Below are 22,037 nucleotides of genomic sequence, written 5' to 3' on the forward strand. Positions count from 1 at the left end.
AACTCCACGTGCACTAAGAGTGTGGCAGGGATGATACCCCCAAAGGAAGTATAGCCTCAGTACCAGAGGAGGATGGGATGGACGCTTGGGAAGGCAGGGCGGCACATATCCACTAGAGTTAGCGCTTGAAGCTGCCCTGGGGTATGTCCACAGCTACCTTCACTGCAAGTTGGTGAAGGGCAAGTGCTATGAGAAATTTACATCCTTGTTCGACAGCCATTATAGAATCACGCTCATCCCCCAGTGTGCTTCATGGGGCAAGGTCGGCTGTTCTTTAGCGACAAGCCATGCCTGGGGTCATAAACTAAACATCCTGATAGGAATGATACGAAAATCGGTAAGATCTTCTTGAAAGCAATGTTGAAATATCAATAAAGACTCTTAAAATCTTCATACTCTTTAGCCTAATAATTCCACTTCCTGGAATCTATGATTTTTTTTAAAAATCAAAATACATTGAGAGCTTCCTGAATAAAGATGTTCATTGCAGTGTTATTTAAAATTGTCAAAATTTTAAGAAGACTAGAAATAACCTCAAGTCCTAATAATTGAAGATGATGAAATAAATTATAAATTATGCATATGATTATATTTTATGCAACCCTTAAAATAATATCAAGGAATTATGGTGGTAAATGATATTACATGAGGGAAAATGATATTAAGTTTCCATCCCCACAGCCAACTCTAGTCTATGAATAGTGACTGTCTTGCGTTGGAGAGATTCCAAAGACACATTTATGCACAACAGGTAAGAGTGCTATGACAGGCGCCTGCCCTAGATGGAGAGGGGCACACCGCGTCGGCCCGAGCAACGTGCATCTCCCCTATCCCGAGTGATAACCCAGATCTAAATGTCATCCTCTGTTGTGCTTTTGCTTTGTAGACTCTGGAAAATCCCAAGTATGAGTTGGTCATTGAGGCTCAAGATATGGCTGGACTGGATGTTGGATTAACAGGCACGGCCACAGCGACAGTCGTGATCGATGACAAAAACGATCACTCACCTAAGTTCACCAAGAAAGAGGTAAACGCCTGTTGAACGCCAGCCTTGTGGTCATGGCCGTGATTGCTCGTTAATGTTAATTCAGTGTACCACAGCCCTAGCCAGCTCCCTGTTGGGGACACCAAAACCCTCCTTTGTGGAGAGAAGATGCTGTCTTGCTGGAATCCTTTTTACTTTTTTTTCTTTTTTTTTTGTAAAGCTGAAAATACCAAAGCATTATGAAAACAAAAGCATTGAATCTTGTTAAAGTCCATAAGAAGACAACTTTTAATGCCAAAGTGCCATTTTCATAGTTTTATTGGTGTTATTTAGTGCTGAATTGTGTGAGTCCTATTGTGATTTTAGCATAACAATAACTACTTTTTTCAGCAAGTACAGATTGAGAGGGCAGACGGAAAAACATCAAGAAGGTAAAGCAGATTTTCTTGGCCATAACGGGGTGGCCCAGGAGCTTACAAATAACAGCCAAGTCAGCTCGTCTGGGAGAGCTAGCTGCGAGACACTTACCCGCAGCTCCTGTGCTTTCGTGACTGTGGGTCGTGCTTGCTGTTTCCCATCTTTCCCAGTGGAGCAATGTCTGGGGACAGGCTGAGTATGCAAGATTTCATCCAGCTGCTGAATTTGTATCCAGGCTAGGAAGTCACTGGCACTGTGCATCTGATGGAAATGTGCTACGGTCATGGTTTCTTTGGGGGTCAGGACCAGAGCCAAGGACTTGACGCCCCCCTTACTGAGCAGGAGCGTAGCATCAGTAATGACAGCCCTGTCGTTTGCCAGACCTTTCCCGGGCATCCGCCACCACCACAGGCTCTCCACCCTCCATCCATTGCCTCATTTGACCGTGTGAGGTTGGATTCGTGAGCAACATTTTTGACCCAATGAGAGTGCTTATTTTAAGCTCAGAGAATCTAGATCTCCAGGTTATAGGCAGAGTAAGTGGCAGAAATGGGACGTGAGCACAGCTCCCTGTTTACCATGCTCTCAGCTGCAGTGCTTTGCTTCCAAGGAAGCCGTTGATATTTTCTACCCTCCTGGGCGTTCACAGAAAGGATCCGTGTCTGGATTTGCAGTTGCCCACCCCTCTCTCAAGTGTCTCAGGGCTACCCCAGGTGGCCCTTCTCAGCCCCCTGGTTCCGCAGTGACCTCTCCACATTAGCAGCCCTACATGACTCATTCAGGAGGTGGAAATCTCCCCCTCTCCCAGTGGTGTCTTGGACACTCAGGATTCTAACCTCAAAACAACAAAGTCCACGTAGCTAACACGGTCTGTTCTGTTGCTCCCTTGACACTGTTTCTAAAACTGCTAATACAGATTGCTTATTATTCCCATGTTTCTCAAACTGTGTTCCAAGAAATTAGTTCCACAAGTTATTATCATTATAGGGCAGGGGGTGGGGAGAGATTTCAGGGTCAGACAGATGTAGAGAACACTGAGAGGAATGGTGTGAAAGATTTCTTTTACTGTAGGACTTCTGGGTACCTTTAAAATGCTTTGTGTTTCTCCAAGAGGGGTAGGTATGGTCTGTAGGGTTTCTCAGACTTATTTGGCCTGGGAATAATTTTTCCTGGTCCATCTCACCATGGCTCATCGAGCTGGTATTCATGGGATATTCATTGGGAGATATTGGTTTATCTGCAGAATTTCTTGCAAATCTCTTTCAAAAGAATAACTCAAGGCACAGTGTAATATTCAATATAGACATAGTAATGAAAATAGAAATTGGATAACCCCAATCTAAAATGAGAAAACCTATTAACGTTACCAGGTGGGTGAGATTAATTAGTTATTTCAGTGGAGCCTAAACTAAGCTCAGAATTGTGTACCTAGTTATGGACTAAATACTGTGAGTGAGAGGCTTTTGTTGTTGTTGTTATTAATACCAATGAATTCAAGGAAAAATTTTAACATAGATCTTAAAGTAAGAGACCTTAAGTAGTATAATGGAAAATGTATTCATCTGTGAATATTGGCAAAAGCACAAAACTCTCTTCAAATGGACATTGGGGGCTTCCCTGGTGGCGCAGTGGTTGAGAATCTGCCTGCCACTGCAGGGGACATGGGTTCGAGCCCTGGTCCGGGAAGATCCCACATGCCGCGGAGCAACTAAGCCTGTGCACCACAACTACTGAGCCTGGGCTCTAGGGCCTGTGAGCCACAACTACTGAGCCCACACACCACAACTACTGAAGCCCGAGCACCTAGAGCCCATGCTCCACAACAAGAGAAGCCACCACAATGAGAAGCCCACGCACCGCAACAAAGAGTTTCCCCTGCTCACCACAACTAGAGAAACCCCGCGCACAGCAACGAAGACCCAACACAGCCAAAAATAAATAAATAAATAAATTTATTTTTAAAAAAATGGACATTGGACAATGAGCTTGAGATTCCCTCAGGGCAGAGATGATGTCACAACTCATATGGAGATACAAGTAACAAAACGAGAAAAATGGGTAGCTAGCCAAGTACATCAGATTCTCTCTCTTAGATATTACGTATCCCATAGGAGTCTTTGCCAATGTTGGATAAATCAAATTCACAATTAAATTTTCTAACACGTTCCAGGATGGCTGATGTTCTTTATCACTGATTCATACATTTTGGACACCAGAACGGTAGAGGTGGTATAACAGCGATGTGAAGGGCTGGGATCTGGACCAGAACTGGATTCATATCACACCTACCAGCCACGGGATCTGGGCACGTTCACCATCTACATTCTCGTTTTGTCACCTGTTCATGGGGCTGATCATAACGCCCACCTCACTGGGTTCTTGTGAATGTCAAATGAGCTGCATGGTGAAGAGCACTAGTGCTTGTCACCTCGTGTTCTCTGGCGTGCTGGCGATGGGGAAATGGTGGTAACTTAGAAGGTGGTAGTGAGGACAGAGATGACGAGGATAGTGGGACGAAGGCAGCGACGAAGGTGGTGAGGAAGGTGGTGGTGAGGAAGACGGCTGCGGTGAGCAAGATGATGATATGATGGTGACGATGTTTCTAAAATTCAAAAGGCCAACTGGCGTTCTTGTCTAACGGCCATCTCCCCTCCATGTTGAAAGGCTGCTGTTTTCCTTGAAAGCGATCTATGAACCTGCTCAAGCACTTCAAAATATGTGATTAAGACCCTCAAGTTCCAGGGGAGAAGTAATTCTGGAGGAGAGGTGGCAGAATCTGTAAATCTCATCACTGTGGGCAAAAGCAAAGAAGGCTAAGAGGAACCTGTTAGTCGGAAAAAGAGGACTGATAATGACTCAGCCCAAAGGTAGTGGTCTTGGGTGTGGAAGTGGTCAAACAGGATGAACTAGAAAGAGAGAGAAAACATGGACCCTGTGATCTTGAAGATGAAATAATTTTCAGAGATGAAGGTCAAGGTTCAGTCGTCCCAGAATGGAAATGGTGGTCATTTGGGCTTGAAGGTATCTAGAAACCTGTCCAAGAAGATGTTGTCTTATGTAAGTTTCTGCATATATTAGGACATTTCTTAGGAAATTCATAGAAGTATATGGTTCTTATCTTTTTTAAAAATTCTATTTTACATGGTCTTCCATCTCCAGAGAGGTGCATTTTTTGATCTGTTTAAAAGAGGAGTTTCATTTGGCCACAAATAACAGACAGGAAATAATGCTCTGTTAAATGAGTCAGAGGTATAGTTTCTCTCACATAGAAGTCCGTAGGTAGACAGTCCCAGGCCAGTATGGTGAGACCATGATATTGTCAGTTTACCGTATTCCTCTTATCTTTCTTCTGTGCCTTCCCCAAAGCTGCCTCATGGTACAATAGGGTCACCGCAGTGCCAGCCATCATGTCCATGTAACAGGTAGAAAGAAGCAGGAAATGAGAAGGGCAGAGGAGGACCTGCCACCTAAGTAAATGTCATTTCAAGAGATTCCCCAGAAAGTCAAATGACTTACATCTCCTTAGCCTTCCTGATCTGTGAGGGAGACTGAGAAAAACTCCAGCCATCTTTAGTTGGCAGGTTGCAGCCCTTGGTAATATAGGGGTTGTTACTAAGGAAGGAGATATTTTAAAGGGTATTTTAAACAGCACATTCTTAGTGCAAACTAAGATCATTTGTTCCGCTTGTGTTTATTCACACTGACTGTAAGCTTGCTGAGAAGCAAAGCCCACACCTCTCTTATTCTTTGTTGCATTCCCAGTTGGCACTCAGTAATTCACTCTCTGCCGAATGTTTCCTGAAGGTGATTTTAACTGGAGAACAGTGTCACTGGATATGATGAACCAAGTACTTTAAATTGTTACTGACACATGAAATCAATTTTTAGTCATTGATTTTCATGAAAATTTGGGTTAGAAGCACTAGTCTCCAGATGGAGAGTCTTCCGTGAGTTTTCCTAATAGCTTTCGCACGTGGCTTTAACTGTTAGTTTATGTTTACATGTTAGTCGTGACTTTTCTAGATTAGGTATTTGGAAATGATTTTAGGAAATCTAGTTAAACTTTCCAAACCCAGAGTTTGGAGTATAGTTGAGAATCTCAGTCCCATTTAGAGCAAAATGACTTGTCCATTTCTCACTCTAAAGTTGCTTTTTTTTTTTTTTTAAGAAAAGACATGTGATTTGTATCTATAGCACAGCCGATGCTCAACACATACTGACTGAATAACTCATTTTCACGTAAACCCCAGGTCATGAGGTTTAACAAACTTGCTATTAATTTTAAAAGAGTGTGTTTGCAAATGATCATAAGGTTTTTAAATGAGTTTTCATTCATTTATTCAATCAGTTGATTTTCAGATTTTAATTAAAATGGCAATTGGTAATGAAGACTGAATAACAGGATTTTTTTTTTTGGCTATTTGATGAATTCTTTCTAAAGTAAATGTTTCAGTGTTCAAGCTATAACATTACGATACATGTAATAAAAATGGCATAAAACTTAAAAGGCCCTGTCTTCCTGGAACATGAGAGATGGGTAAATGCTCTGATTTTCATAAAGGGGTGAAGATAAATGGTGTGAGCTGGAAGCCGGCAAGCTGAAACTGAGCCACCAGCAGATACTTGCATTCAGTTATCAAGGGGGTGCTGGGGTCCAGTCTCCAATTCCTAAAAGTCTTCAAGGACCTTAATGCTTTAGGAGTCTTATTTTTCTTTGGACTATGAGCTTTCATAGTAAAAATATTTTCTTAATTAGCTGCCTAATTTGCCCTATAATACTTTTTCTCTTACATGTTTGACTGAAAACTCTCTGGTCTCTTCTTTATATAATAATTATGCAAAACCATTTTCTATAGAAAGAGAGCAAAAAGAGTAGTTTTTCCTGTAGCAGGTTGATAGAAATTTGCTCTGTATTATTGAGAGTTTAGAAACATTTTTTCACCTTTACCACATTATTTTGTTGTTGGAAAACTCATGTAAATATTGAGAATTGTGGTTAAATTTAAGGAAATCTCTATCAAATTTCTGTCATATATATATATTTTATATATATGTACGTATATATACATATATATATGAGCTCTGCAATTTCAAATGTTCTTGTATAAAGACTAATCGTTAAATTGATGACACTTGTTATTCATGTCACTCACATCCTTGTTTTGAGACATATTAAGAGTTTTATATTGTCTTTATTGATGTTGGTATTGCAGGTAAATCACAAGAAATTTAAATCTTTACCAATGTGTTCATTATGACTCACTTCTCTTCATTAGTAAGTTTATCAATCAAGGAACTATTTTATTTCTTACATCAGAAATTTACTTTTTCCTCTCAATGAAATATCTGATGCAAGATGATGTCAGGGTAACATTTGTTTTATTCCTTAACTTTATCATTTTTGCTTTCTGTAAACCAATAAGAGTAGAAAAGGATGACTTTAAATCAGTCTAGGATTGAATTAGTTCATCGTAGAGTTTCAGTCTTACATGAGGGCTATCGTGGTTTCCCTTACTCCTGGGTACAGCCTTTCTGGGGCCCCAGCTGAAAGATGGGTATTTTCACAAGGGCCCTTCCGCCTTGGACACCCTGAATTTCAGTGGTCTTGTCATCCCCATGAGACTGCTGAAAGCTCTGCTCAGCTTCCTGGTCTCTTAGCAGCACTTTCTTCTGCTCAGATTCTTAGCCTCTTGTCCCTGTGCCTTTATCATTTAGAAACTGCGTTAAGGGTAGAAGTTCCATAAAGTATTGGCTTCACTTCAGTAAACTTCCTTTCTCAACAGGATCCTGGATTCTCAAGTTCTGGCTGTCTTCATAGCTCTGTAGTGCTTTCAAATAGGTGGGGGGTTTTGTGTGACGTCTGTATTCTTGAGCTATCCTAGATTTGAGGGATGGTCTAGAAGAAGCTTGCCCCACTTACCATAAACAAAGAAAAATATGGATTAGCTTTTTAACCTGGATTACTAGGGAAAAGCAGTAGATATTGTGTATATGGAATTCACTGTAGCACAAAACATCGCAATATTTTCATTAAAAACATGGATTGAAGAAATATAATTAAATGTTTTGACAGTACCCACCCCCTCTCATACCATTTGCTTCAAAATCAACTCATTTTAGTAAAAAGATTAAAAATTTTGTGTCTCCTCCTTGATATTGATAATCAAGAAATGACTCTAACCCCAAGGGAATTGCACTGCATCATTGGAGGCAGACTTTGCTTTCCCGTTCCTTCGCTCTTGAGTTGACATGAGTATTGGGAGTTTTCTGAACTCTTTTGGATCTTTTCATTTGTTTTTGGTAGTTTGATGGCCCCAGGTATAAAGCTCGTAAATGTACCTTTGTGTGCCAAAGGTCTAACTGAAGTGAATGTATTTATCCACTCCTCCAGGATTTCATGCAATATATTTGAGTGCTTTAAATGAAACTCTCCATAAGAGTTTATTTCCCTTAGGAGAGCCCTTTAAATTCAGAGGTGCCTGTGTCTAAACACTGACCACGTAATTATATATTCTCCTTGCTCAATAGAGATTAATCCAGAAAACCAACCACATACTTCTTAGAAGATTGAACCCATTTCAATTATCTGACACAAGTGACTTTTCTGGAGGGTGGAGTCCAAACATAACACTATTGAGATCTTTATCCCGTGCTTTGGGTGGTGGATGGAGGTATCCCAATATGTACAGAAAGGGAATATTTGGAGAGAATAGAGCAGTGTGATTTCAGTGCACGGATACCACCAATTCCCAACTGTGCAAATGGTCACATCCCTCCAGATTACATCACTTCCTGGTCCATCTTTGTCCAGGCCAACATCTTGTCCAAGGACTCCAGGGGAGCCATCTATTGCAAATTGCATTCCCAGCTTCCCAGCATATAATTGAAGAAGGGTTGGCTGCAAAACAGCCAACACCCACGTTCCCCATTTATCTTCACTTGGAAGGGGTGAGTTCATTGCTTTCTTCTCCTGCACCAAGGTCGTAGAAAAACATGAAATCATCAACTAAATCTCCTAGTGTTCAAATTTCAGAGGTACTTGAAACAGCAGGTCTACAGCTGGATTTCTCGACTGAAAGAGAGTGAAGGGAAACATTTGTTCAAATGTAAGCAGTGCTCTATAAATAGAAGCCATCATCCAAACAAGATTCTTCCCGCTAAGGAAAAGGGTAGTGTGTGCTTTCCCAGATATAATTGTTCAAAGACAGCAGAGTGAGAAATCTTGCATTGTTGACAATGCCCGTGCCGCTTATACACTGCGTTTGTGATGTCGAAAACATCTGGATTTGTTAAAGTGAAAAACTGTAATCTACCCTGTGGCTGGTTCTTCAAGCCTCTTGTCGAGGTAGACCAGACAGCCAGATGATTTATTGCATTAATCGCTCTTTCATAATTATACTCATGATGCGTTGACCCCCATCGTCCCTGTGTGAACCTCTATGCAGATTCTGTGCCTTGGCTATCCCTCTGGTTATGCTCAGAGGGTCAGCAGCAACTCAGTGACAATGAAAGCAATTTTTTACTACCGCTGGCAGAGTCTCACCACTGAGCCACTCCATCACACAGGGGCCTCTGAAGGCTTCATGCATCTGCTTCTGCTCAAAGACAATATCCTCACACCAAGAGCAACAACCACACAGCTGTACAACATCTGTTTTTTAACTCTATAAATGTAATATCACTACACCTTGTAATGCAGCTTCCAGAATGAGAACTCAAGAGATCACAAATAGAAAGCCAAGAGCAGCCCAAAGGAGATGTTGGAAAATGCAATGTCCAAGCCTGCACTGCACCTGGAAACCATTCTGTGCTGAACAGTGTTAGAAATAAGAGCACTGGGTCTTGCGCGTGGATGGTTTTAAACACGGTCCACTTGGTCACAACCTACCTCCATCTCAGACCACACTGAAGCGCTCGTTATCCCCGCAACATAGCAAACTTCGGCGTGCCTCTGTGCCACTGCATATTCTGTTCCCTTCCCCCTGGAATACCTTTCTCTTCTTTTGTACCTGGAAAGCGCCAATTTATGCTTTTTATAAATCCCCAAGTTATACATCCCCCAGGCGGGTTGCTGCTTCTCCCTCCTTGTTCCTACGCACACTAGGCATCCCCCAGCTCAGGCTCATGACGTTGCCTTTTAGTCGTGTCATCGTCCTGTGTCTCCCAACATCGTTTAGATGCTTTGATATTTAGGGCTTTTCATCACTGCCTCTAGGACTCAGCACAGGGGCAACATCAAAAGTTTAACTAGAGATGAAATTATTATTCATGCAGTAAGTCCTTATTACCACCTGTTGTGTCTCAGCTTCTAATACACTATTAAATATTATTGCAGTTCCATATTATATACAGTGTTGCATGTACACCATCATATGTCATTATGTAATATTCTGTTATGTAGTCTCTTCTTTTCTAATATGTACACATCCTAGTTTGCACTTATTTTATTCTAATAATATATAATATTCACCTCCTAATGTGCCATACAATTAAGTTATTTATTTGCTTATTGTCAATCTCCCCAAATTAGAATGTAAGCTCCACGCGAAAAGGAACTTTGTCTCTTTTGTTCCCTGCTCTGGCCCCAGCACCCGGCTTTGGACCATACCCAAATAATGTGCAAAGGAGTGAATAAATTATAAATGTTTGACAATAAGCAGCAGAGGCCATCGAAAAGTTAGAGAGTGATGTTGCTGAAAGGGGCTTTAGAAAGAACCTCACCCAACCCTCCGGTTTTAGAGCCGAGGGAGGCTGCTCAAGGCTGATTGCAGATCCCAGGCCAGCCTCATTGTGGCACAAAATACTGCTGCTGGTGCAAAACCAAGGCCCTACTGTAGCACAAAGTCATGAGGGACCCTAAGGTTTATCATTTTTCTGTGGTGCAGAGAGCCGAGAGGGTTGGAGTTAAATTCCTTTCCAGAAGTGAATAAACAAATCTGCATAACTGCAGAGAGCCCTAAATCTACTTCCCTACCAGTCAAGTAAAAAAAAGAAAAAAGAAAGAAAACTGAACGTTAATAAATAATACATAAAGGAATCATTAGAGTGGAGACAGACTTGACTTTTCCTGCGAACTTAAAAACAAGGAAGAAAATATTCCACAGCCCCAGAGTTCTGTGTGGGCTCATTCTTCTAAATGGGATTAAACAAAATTATCCAGAATTGATTTTAATATATTCATTTGTTTCCAAACTAAAATCTATTTTAGTTACAGGCTGAATATCAGTTTTCCCAGTATAGGCAGCATTTTATTTTGCTGTCGACCTGCCCAGATCTGAGAAGACAGGAATTTATGAGAAGTATCTTCTTCCTCCTGTCTTAACTGAATGTACCTATTGCATATCGTAACATTATACTGTTGCCTTCCAAAGTGCATTTATTCATTCATTCATTCACTGATTCACCAGCCCATCCATCAGAAGTGTATTCCGTGATTCCTCTTTGCCAGGAACTGTGTTAGGCTGGGATGCAGTGTGGTGAGCACAACATCCCAGCCTAACAAACATGGTCCCTGACCTCAGGAAGTTATGGTCTAAAGTGGGGACAACTGACCAGCAAAGCAAATAGCTACATATGGTCCCTAGTGACAAGATGGAATCACCGTACGTGGACACATTGTGCGCACACGCCGTGACACTCACTGAGGAGGTGACATTTACAGTGACTGTGCTAGTGTCCTAGGGCTGCTGTAACAAAATATCACACACTGCGGCTTGAACGGCATTAATTTGCTCACAGTTCTGGAGGCCAGAAGTCCAAGATCAAAGTTTCCACAGGGTGGTTCCTTCTGAGGAAGCATCTTCTCATGCCCGATTCTTAGGTTTCCAGTGGTTTGCTGGCAATCTGTGGCGCTCATAGGCTTGTAGGTGCATCACCCGTCTGCCCTCATCTTCACATGGCCTTCTCGCTGTGTGCGTGTCTGTGCATAATTTCCCCCTTTTTATAAGAATGCTAGTCATATTGGATTGGAGCCCACCCTGCGACCTCATTTTAGCTTGGTCACCTCTATTTCCAAAGAAGGTCATATTCTGAGATACTGCCAGTTAGGACTCCAACAGATCTTTTTGGGGAGACAAAATTCAGCCCATGCCAGTGAGACGTGGGAGTATGCAGAGGGTCCGTGTGAAGACACGGAGCCTGGGAAGAGCATGTCTTGCTTGAGGAACTGAGAGCTGTCCAGTGTGGCTGGAGCAGCCTGAGAGACGGCGGGGGATGTGAGACGGGGGCCGGTCACGCAGGCAAGGCTAGGAGGCTGTTCACCGGAAGTGCAGTGGGAAGACATTGGCGGACACAGTAAAGGGTAGACCTTCCAAGACTTGGAGACCCCATGCTGCTCAGGAATACCATTGTTCCTATGGTCAGAGACTGCTGGCGATGATGCCGCCAGTCACACACGACCCACCACCTATATCCTTCACAGAACTGGAAATAACAGCAGGGAACCAGCATTAGTGGACATTTACACAGTTGTTTTTATGTTTATGAAGCCCTTCCACACTCCACATACTCTCTCCCACCTAAAACCTGGACAACCCAGTGAAAAGGGTCTCGTTCTCACCCCATGCAGATAAGAAAGCTGAGGCTAGGCGGGCTGATTCCTCCCCAGATCATTGGGGAACTAGAGGTTGAGATTCTGAACTTTGCACCTCCTTTTTCCTTGCAAATTCAAAGAGATGTCTTCTCTTAACAAGTGTTCCATCAATAATAGCAAATATGTAATGAGCTTTTATCAAAGGCAAGACTGGCCATTCTGTCAGAAGTTCTGTCTGTCCAACACTCCTGGACCTGCTCCTTCATCCTCTTTATCATTAAACAAACATCCAGAAGCCAATGCAGAATTCTGAAAGCACTCGCTTTGTGCCAGGCAGTGTCCAAGAGGCTTACATACATTCCGTTGTTCACTCCTGCTGCCAACCCTGAGACTCTCATTGTCATACCCATTTCATGGGTGTGGAGACTGAGGCTCAGAGAGCTGAAGAACTTGCCCGGAGTCTAGGCCCCATGCTCTCAACCCTGCACTAAGCTGCTTCTGCACCATGCCGGCATTAACGACTCGCCAGCGCAGTGTCTGTAGACCCCATTCTCAGAGCACATCTGCCGACTTCAGCCACAGCTAGTATGTTCCTATTCCATGGTCTTGCCCTTCAGGTCAACTCTCCAGGATTCCTTGGCAGGGCTGTTCCTCAGAGAACATCCATCTGGTTTTTCCGTTTACACTTGGGCACCAGGGACTGCTGAAGATGCAGGGCTTATAACCTCCAATCTCAGTTCTGCTTGAACTTTTCCAGCATCACCTCATCACCTCCTGCCTCCCTGTTGCCACACCTGCCTCTCTGTTCAAATCAGGACAGTGTTTAGTGCAAGCCCTAGATACAACTACCACACACACACACACACACACACACACACACTTCTCTCCTGGGCTCGCCAGGATGAGTGTAAGCTACTCTTTCTCCCTCCACAATTTCTTCAAATTAAAAAAAAGGGGAGAGATCTTTTATTTTATTTATTTTTTTAATATATATATCTTTTAAATTTATTTTATTTATTTTTTTATTTTTGGCTGTGTTTGGTCTTCATTGCCACGCGTGGGCTTTCTCTAGTTGCAACGAGCAGGGGCTACTCTTCGTTGCGGTGTGCGGGCTTCTCATTGCCGTGGCTTCTCTTGTTGCGGAGCACGGGCTCTAGGCACACGGGTCCAGTAGTTGTGGTGCGTGGGCTCAGTAGCTGTGACTCGTGGGCTCTAGAGCGCAGGCTCCGTAGTTGTGGCGCACGGGCTTAGTTGCTCCGCGGTATGTGGGATCTTCCCGGACCAGGGCTCCAACCCATGTCCCCTGCATTGGCAGGCAGATTCTTAGCCACTGCGCCACCAGGGAAGCCTGGGAGAGATCTTCTAATCGCCAGTGAATTTGATTAGTAGTTTGTGTCTTTATTTTGATAGGTCTAGTGGGCAAATATAATAATCATTTCTTACAAGCAAAGAATAAATGAAAAATGTTTTCATCCAGAAAACCAATTTTTTTAAGCTAACAGTGATTAAGTGCTTATCTATGGGAGGTAGTAAGTGCTTTAGGCATCTTAACTCATCTAATTCTCATAACAGCCCTATGACATAAGTACTCTTATTATCCCCGTTTCACAGATGATGAAACTGAGTCATGGGAATGTTAGAAACATGCCCACGGTTACAGTATGCTGGGGCAGGGATGCCACCTCCAGGTGTCTGGTTCCAGAGCACAGCTCTCAGCCATTATGCTAGACTCACTTTCTGAGATTTTTACACATTGTTCTGGTTCTGTGGGATTCAGAAGTGAAAGAAGCCAGGCCCCCGACACGCTGGCCTTTTGTTAGTTTCTCAACAACCAAATCAAATAACCTATGTTGAACGCAGCAACGTTGTTGGAAAGATATTGACAGTTCCACTTTATATACCTTCATGTGCATATCTAATTCAGAGTCTTCCGGTATCGCTGTCAGTGGCTTATAATGGTACACTAATTATTAGATATCTCGATTGAAATCCAGGTTTTACTCACTGGCGAATTCGGGCAAAGGCCTATAAAGCAAGAAAAACTTTGGTTCATTAACTAGGGTCATTTATACTAGTCTGCTATCTCCGATAACAATTTTTAAATCTTTTAAATTTATGACTGTCGTTACTGCAGTTCCTCGAACATTAATGAAATAATGTGCTTCCTCAAGTTCACAGATCTTTTGTGCATTTGATATACTTGTTCTGAGTTAGCAGGGTTGAAAGTGGCCTCACCTTTCATTCATGCCCTCACCGCGTGCTTAGCTAATAGAGGCAGTGAGCTGAAGGCTGGAGACTTAAAGAAGATGGGCAAGCCCTTGTCTTACTGTGGCTTAGTAGGGAGGACAGATATTAAAGGAGTGCAAGAGGGGTGCATCCCACAGATAAATTCAGAGAGCTTTGGGAACATGACCTAAGGAAAACAGACCTGGTCTGAGATCTGGAAAGGAGAGGTCGTAAAGTAATTTGTCATCCTCTTAAGTCTTGGCTTTGCTAAGAGAAGTGACGCAGGTGGTGCTAGGATAGCTCCTTCTGAGCAAAGCATGCAACATATGCAAATGCCCTGAGGCATGCAAGTGGCCTTTGCGAGGCTGAAAGAAGGAGCTGGGGCTAGCCTGTGCTGTGTACGCACAGGGATGGGTGAGAGAGGTGGCCCACCCTGTGTGAGTTTGCTGCCCCAGTAACAGACTTCAGGAAGCCATGCATTTCCCTTAAGGTCCCCCAGGTCTCCCAGTCAGAATTAACTGGCTCTCTTTCACCAGCGTTTTTTTCCTGCCTCGATCACAGCATTCTTCCCAGCATGCGTTGGAACAGCATTTTAGGTATCCATTTCTGCCTTCTCCAGACTGGAGCTCCCTGAGGGCAGACACAGCTTCATTTGTCACCTTCTTCCCCTTCAGTCACGGAACAGTGTACACAGAGGGAGTGCAAAGAATATTTGTTGCATTAAATCAAATCCAACAAATAGCACTCTTGCCCGGCAGCTCTGCAAATAGGAACAGATGCCTTTGCTAATCGCCCCTAGATGCATGGTTTAACACAGGTTCAATTCAGAGCTGTAAATCTATATATCCGAGCCAGAACCAGTTAGCTGTCTGGTTTGTAATAGCCAAGCACTGGCCTCCCACATGATGGGCTCAGAGGAAAGCCTCAACAAACCCCAGTGAAATGAACTGACCACTTACAGCAGCCTTGTATAGAAATGGTCAAAATATCTTTTTTCCTTCAGCTCTGGGAAGTTGAAAACACAAATCAATTTGACGAAGGCTGAGACTAGAGGCTCATTCTTCCTCAAGAAAATCTGCTTTTAATTTCTCCAGAGTTAAAGATCGTTTGCTTGTACTCATTTTGTTGTTGAAAGCAGAAACCCACTTTGAACCAGCATGAGCAAATCCTGGAATGCATTGTACTCATCCCTGAGGAAGACATTGGTCCTCATCCCTGGGGAAGGCATTGGTCCTCATCCCTGGGGAAGGCATTGGTCCTCATCCCTGAGGAAGACATTGGTCCTCAACCCTGAGGAAGACATTGGTCCTCATCCCTGGGGAAGGCACTGGTCCTCGATCCTGGGGAAGGCATTGGTCCTCATCCCTGGGAAAGGCATTGGTCCTCATCCCTGGGGAAGGCATTGGTCCTCGATCCTGGGGAAGGCATTGGTCCTCATCACTAGAGAATGCATTGTTCTCATCCCTGAGGAAGACATTGGTCCTCATCCCTGGGGAAGGCATTGGTCCTCGATCCTGGGGAAGGCATTGGTCCTCATCCCTGGGGAAGGCATTGGTCCTCATCCCTGGGGAAGGCATTGGTCCTCATCCCTGGGGGAGGCACTGAAGGGCTTTCTGACCTCAGATGTGGCTGCCTCCAGGGCTCGGGCAGCATCATCAGAATGTTCTCTGTATGTCAGTCCATCTCTCAGCTCCGCTTGTCTCTATGTATTGGCTTTATTCTCTGGTAGGCTCTCTCCTCGTGGCAGGTGAGATGGCCTCTGGTGACCATAAGCCTATGTCCCCATGGCTTATGTACAAAGGAAGACATGCACACCCTCTTGCCCAGAACCAAACAGTAATCTCACAGAAAGACTTTGATTGGTTGTACTGGGTCACAGGGTCACTCAGACCAGACACTGAGTGCCAGGGACTGATGGAATGATTGGCCCACCCAAGGTCACCTTCCCATTTCTGAGTAAGAAAAGTGAGGCCTGTGGTTGACAACACCAGTGTGACCCCAAGGGGTGGGGTAGGATTGCTCCCTGAAAAAAGGGATGCACACAGATCGAAGCTACATTTTCCATCTACCCAGAACCTGTTTGAAAGAGAATGAGCTTAGCCTGGTGGTCACAAGCAGGGCTGCACCAGGCCGCCTTGCACTGGCTTTGTGAGAGTTGACTGAGTGCATCTCTTCCCAATTTTGTGTGCTTGACATCAGGTTGGTAGCTTGAATCAGCCATGGTGGGGACACAAGCTACAAATCAGGGCGTTTTTTCCCCCTGAGGAGTCAGTTGTTAAGCATTTACCAGCACACTGCTGTGTATAAGTTAATCATGTTTCCCCACCTAAATATAGATAAAATTGTGTGTGTATGAGTGTGTATGTGTGTGTGTATGTATCTGTGTGTATGTGTATACGTGTATGAGTGTGTATGTGTATGTGTGTATGTGTCTGTGATGTGTATGTGTGTATGTGGTGTGTGTGTGTGTGTATGTATATGTGTGAGTGTGTATGTGGGTGTCTGTGTGTCTATGTGTGTGTGTGATGAGTCCTTTGTGTTCCCTTCGAAGATCCACGGTCCCAGGAGAGGCTTAATTCTTCCAGATTGGTTTATTGGCTTCTGCGTTCTGAAGCCCCCATGCACATGTTTAAAGAATGGCCCATTCACACCCTGACCGGTGCGAGAGGCCCTCACTATGTATTTTTTGCAGATTCATTCTCTCCATCTCCCTCCAGCCCCACCCCACATGCCAGTGACTGTGGCTAACAGGGTCTGTTACCTGGTTTCACAGTTATGGGGCCGTCTACTTCCTCTGCCCGTCCTGGGATTTGGTATTTACCTCTCAGACCTGTAGAAAATACGATTTTTTTTCTCTTTGCCATTTCTGCCACTCATATTCTCCCGCCTTTTTGCTTCAGAACAGTGAGGGGTGTCATCCACTAGTACTGAGCTGGAGCACCGCTGGCCCACGGTCCCAAGGGGAGGGGACGGCTCAGCTGCTGGTACCTGGGGAGAGTCAAGTGCATCTGCGCCCTGCGCTTTGTGAGGGCAGGTCTGGAGCTTTCTCCAGGGGGCACCTCAGCCCAAGGGCCTGTGAATCTGAAGACAAAGTCAGCCCGCATTTGTGGGTGAGCCGTGGGGTAGCAGGAGACAAACACGAATGAGTGAGGTGGCACAGAAAATGTAGCATCTCAAAGCCAGGTTAGAGGAGGGCCATTCCCTCAGAGCAGCTCTGCCCAGCTGAAATGATAGGGAACACGGTTGCTTCTTATTCCGGGGCTTTTAAATTACTTTAGCTGACGTTGCCACGCAGCGTGTGGCTGTTTCACGTTCTTCATCTTTGTAACTGTTTTGAGGCCAGACTTGATGCCAGAGGCCCAAGGAGTACAGGGACACCATCAGCCATCTGGACATGTTAAGACACGGAGCCATCCTGGCGACTTCCTGTGAATAATGAGGTTACAATTGTGTTGCTGGAATATTACGAGGGATAAATACCAGGATGAGGGATCTGAAAGTGCTTAGGATGTAGTTGACACTCAGGCGTTCCATGAGTATTAATTAAGCACCTCCTATGAGCCAGGCACTGTGACCAGGGGAATTTAAAGGTGAGTGAGTCAATAGATGATATTTGTTTTTTTTTTTTTTTTTTTTTTTTTTTTGAATTGTACACTTTATTTTTTTTTTTCTTCTTAAATTTTTTTTTTTTCACACACACACACTGTATTTTATTTTTACAAGAGATAAATAGACTGACACCAAGCATTGTACATGGATGACCACAACAAAAGCAACAATGATTGCAATTACCAAACATGAAACACACTCATACTATGTCATAATATTGACATTCAGTCCAGTAATCCTCCACTGTAACGGCTCCTTTACTTTGCAGTGAAAATTGATTTGTATATTCTTTGCCTCTGAGTCCTTGTGGGATTTTTTTTTTTTTTTAATTCAGACAGAAAGTCACAAAAATTATACTCATCCTCATCAGTTCACTCAGTCCCATGTAATTAATTGTTTTTTTTTTTATCTTGATCTTTTAATAGATGATATTTGAATGCAAGTCATAAACATGGTTTCCTAACCTGGGTGGGAGTGGAGGGGTCTTCCATTCTTTCTATTTAACTCATAACACCCCGTTTGCTACTTGCTTGGTGGCTGACCTCAACCTCTCTGCTCTCTTCAAACCTCTCTTTTGTCCCATCTCTCTTTCTCAGCAGTTGACTTTGTCCCCTGTTTCCAATTCGAAATAGGTCCCATTGGAGGAGGCGGCAGAGCCATGCTCAAGAGTAGACCCTTCACCCAGACACTATCAAAAGCCTTTAAAACCTTTCCTATTCATTGGTCCAGTAAATGCACTTCCAGAAATGCAGCCTAAGAGAGTAGATGTAGGTCAGCATAGATGTATAAAAACAATTCCCAGGAGCCCTCTGACCTGACTAGTTCCAATTCTAGGCAGTGGTTAACAAAACTTGTTAATTGCAAAACTCCCTGGGGCCTTTATCTTCCTCCATCTGGCCAGTACTCACCCCATAGTCCTGCCTGTGAGGAATGTGGACATTTATTTTTTTGCCTTTGTCCCATCTCTGTTGTCTCCACTGGTAAGCTACACCCCAGACCCCTTATCCATGTGACTTCCTGAGATATAGTCTAGATTCCCACAAACCTGGGGAGAATATCTTACCTATTTGGGCAAAAACTGACCTAAGACAAAAACTAATTGCCCTCAATTCTAAGACTAAACAGCCTCTGCAGTCTATATTTTTTAATCTACAAGGTTATGGGCTAAAGTGTGTCATCTATATCCATTCAGCATTTGATGAGGAGGCAAATAAAATATATTCGAGGTGGTCTGGGGGTTTTCCTAGCTGGGCCTGTGTTATCTATGGCCAGTCAATACGACCAGGTTATCTGTACTTCTTTCCCACCTGAAAACTTGAGAAGCTGATTTGTGAAATAAAATTGAAATTGCTTATTCTGTCAAAAGCTTTCTATGGGCTTAATACCTATTTCTGGAGAAATTTTAATAACACTTCTAGGTTTTAAAGTCAGCAGGAAACCTATAATCTGGACTGTTGTATTTCCCCAATATCAAGCATAGGGCTCACATGTAATAAGAAACTCAATACTAGTTGAATGAGTAAAATTTCATGGCAACTGGTAATTGCTGGTCTATAAAAGTTCTCTTCCTTATGTTTCTACTACTGAGTAAAAATGATTTTTGTATTTGTAACAGGCTAGACTCATTTCAAATGGAAATATTAATCTCCAATTGCCCTTGTACACGAAGCACCAAGTTCAAGGCAGAAATAACAAAGCCGGTTAACCATATGTTTCATACCTGAACAATTTACCTAAATAGAGATTGCCCAAAGAAGTTTTGTCAGCAGTCTGAAAACTTTCTCATAAGATTCAAAAATACATATTTTATCGTCAAGATGCTGCAGAACCCTCCCAGGACTAATTCATTTCTGGCCAAGAAAAATTGCATTTTCCCATTTACATTCCAAAGTCTGAAATTTCATTTTATAAATGAATTTTCCCTCCAATTCAGAAACCACTGGCTGCATTACAAATTTTAAGGCTACTATTACAGGACCATAATTTTAAAAACCCAGGGTTGTCCAAGGGCTTCAGCAGCATGCCATCTCTCCACTTTATTAAAATGAATGAACAGATGTACAATTTATCTCTACCAAGCTATCATCTAAATTCATAAGCTATTTCTCATGTGTCTGAAATCCACGTTGATTTCCCATTTTCTTTTCCTTAGAAAAAAAATTACGGTCCTTCATTTATCACTCTGGGGACATAAGCGAGAAGTCTACTCTCCACTTCATTCACTTTAGACTAATATCCTCGGCACAATTTAAATCCCATCTCTTCAGGGCTATTCAACACGAGCAAGGCGGTGGAACAACCAGCATCCAATTGGAAGACTCCTCAGCCATCTATGTAGAAGATTGACAAGCCGAGTCACATGAGCTGACACCTTAGATGCAGAAGGAGGGGGCTTTGCAATACACCTTGACTCCACTGAGTTAGACAAGACAGTCTGCTGACAGTGTCAGTAACCAAAATATGTCTTAGCTTCTATCTTTTGGAACCCTCAGATCACCCTTATTTCCCATGCACTGCCTGTTGTCTGACTGGCAGCAGGAGGCAAATAACAGATGCATCTCATGTTAATGGACATTTAGCCAAGCTCGGAAGACTCACGTGTTGATCTCATATCTACTTTAGGTCCCTGCACTGCCATTTTCCTGGCTGTGTGAGCTTAGACATATTACTTAACCTCTCTGAGAGGTTTATTTAGGAATAAAATGGAGTTAAATGTACCCACCTTGTAATAAGGGTTAAATAAAGTAGAGCATTTCAGTGTCAAGGCCAATAATATATGGCAAGCATAGTGCCCAGCATGTGGCTCAATAAAGGGGCCATTGTGATGATGATAGCATCCCAGAGATGTATTCCTGCCCCCGTAACAGTTGGGCTGAAATTACAGAGCACTCCCTCACCCACTGTCCTCAGTCTTGAGTTTGCCGGCGTGGTTCAAGGGAAACTTAAGGAAGGCATTTTGTAGCCAGCAAATGCAATCAATGAGTATAGGTTGGAAAGGATACAGAATGAAGCCCTCAGGTTATCTGAGAAAAGTCTGCTCCCTGAAGAAGTCTGTTTATGAAATTCTGCCATAACTGGGCAGTAAAACTTACCTGAGTTTCTAGGATGGCATGGAAATCTGCTCTGCATCCATAAGTGCATCTTGCGTTCAGGGCTTTAATAAGATTCTGAGTGGGTTTTTTTTTTTTTTTCGTGGCCCCGTTGCCTGGAGAAAAACACCCTGTTAACTTCATTTGCTTGAGCTCTATGACCATCCTGTAATTTCAAACATGGCTTGTCTTTTTCCCATGTAACATTTTGATGGGGGAAAGGTAGCTTCTCCTGGTGTCTGGAAGACCAGCATAAAAATGATGGAGTCCTTTCATTTAGCAGGGACGCAGCTTCACGTGGACAGTGTCAGCAGGGCAAGCTCCCCAGAGAGCGGTGACAGAGGGAAGGAAAGAGGAAAGTCACATCAGGAGGGGCCGGCGAGATGGCTTCTCAGGAGCCATTGGAGTGCCATTTGTTAGCGTTCGCACATTAAAATATTGTTGAGGGAAGCCAGCCTTGGTGACCTGTAACAGCTCCCGGCAGAGCTCTATCCGTGTACGCTGTCAATAGCCCCCTGATTAAAGCAGCCGTGTTGCCACCAATAAGTTTGTAGGCTGTTGGGGGATATGGGGCCCCAGGCAATTCTTTCGTTTTCACTTGACCAAACCACGTGTCAGGGTCATGGACCCTAGACACCCAAAAAAGATTTAAGAGTATCATTCACCAACTGGGCAGAGTAATAAGATAAACTGTCCATATGACAAGTCTGCTTTGGGGTTTTGAAATTCCAGCAAGGAAGCAAATGCCACTGACAGCAATGTGATGGAGAGTACAGGATTTTTTAAAATAATGACCCCGTTCTGTCTCAGAAGACAGAAGCCAAGGAGGGGACGACGAGATGGGGAAGGGGCTTCATTTGCCTGGTTCCCAGTTGTCTCTCTGTTCACACAGTTGGTTTGACTAGAAGGACCCTTTTTATTACGCCCAAAAATCCCAGTTTTGTTTCTGAGTCCTTGTATCCACAAGGCAGGGTAGAGTGATGTGCGGAGACTGGTCACATGCTAAAATCGGATGACTCTTAGCTTCAGTCCCATCTCCATCATTTGCCAGCTCTTAGATATTATATGGGTTCCTTAATTCTTTTGGCCTCAGCCTCCTCCCCTGTAAAATGGAGATGTTGATGACAGTGATCAGCAACTCTGTGCAGGACAGGTTAGCGAGGTTAGGTAACATGCCCAG

The 22,037-nt window shown here is 43.4% G+C and overlaps 1 protein-coding gene across 1 annotated transcript in view; it reads left to right on the forward strand.

The window, feature by feature from the left end:
• CDH13 (cadherin 13) overlaps positions 1-22,037 on the forward strand; it is a 1,030,526-nt gene that overhangs the window by 871,380 nt on the left and 137,109 nt on the right. Inside the window, exon 8 of the mRNA XM_082439035.1 lies at positions 887-1,027. Within this exon, the coding sequence (XP_082295161.1) occupies positions 887-1,027 (141 nt within the window). The remainder of the gene's footprint in view (positions 1-886; positions 1,028-22,037) is intronic.

The sequence above is a fragment of the Balaenoptera physalus genome (assembly GCF_965194825.1).
Source record: "Balaenoptera physalus genome assembly, chromosome: 19".
NCBI lineage: Eukaryota > Metazoa > Chordata > Mammalia > Artiodactyla > Balaenopteridae > Balaenoptera > Balaenoptera physalus.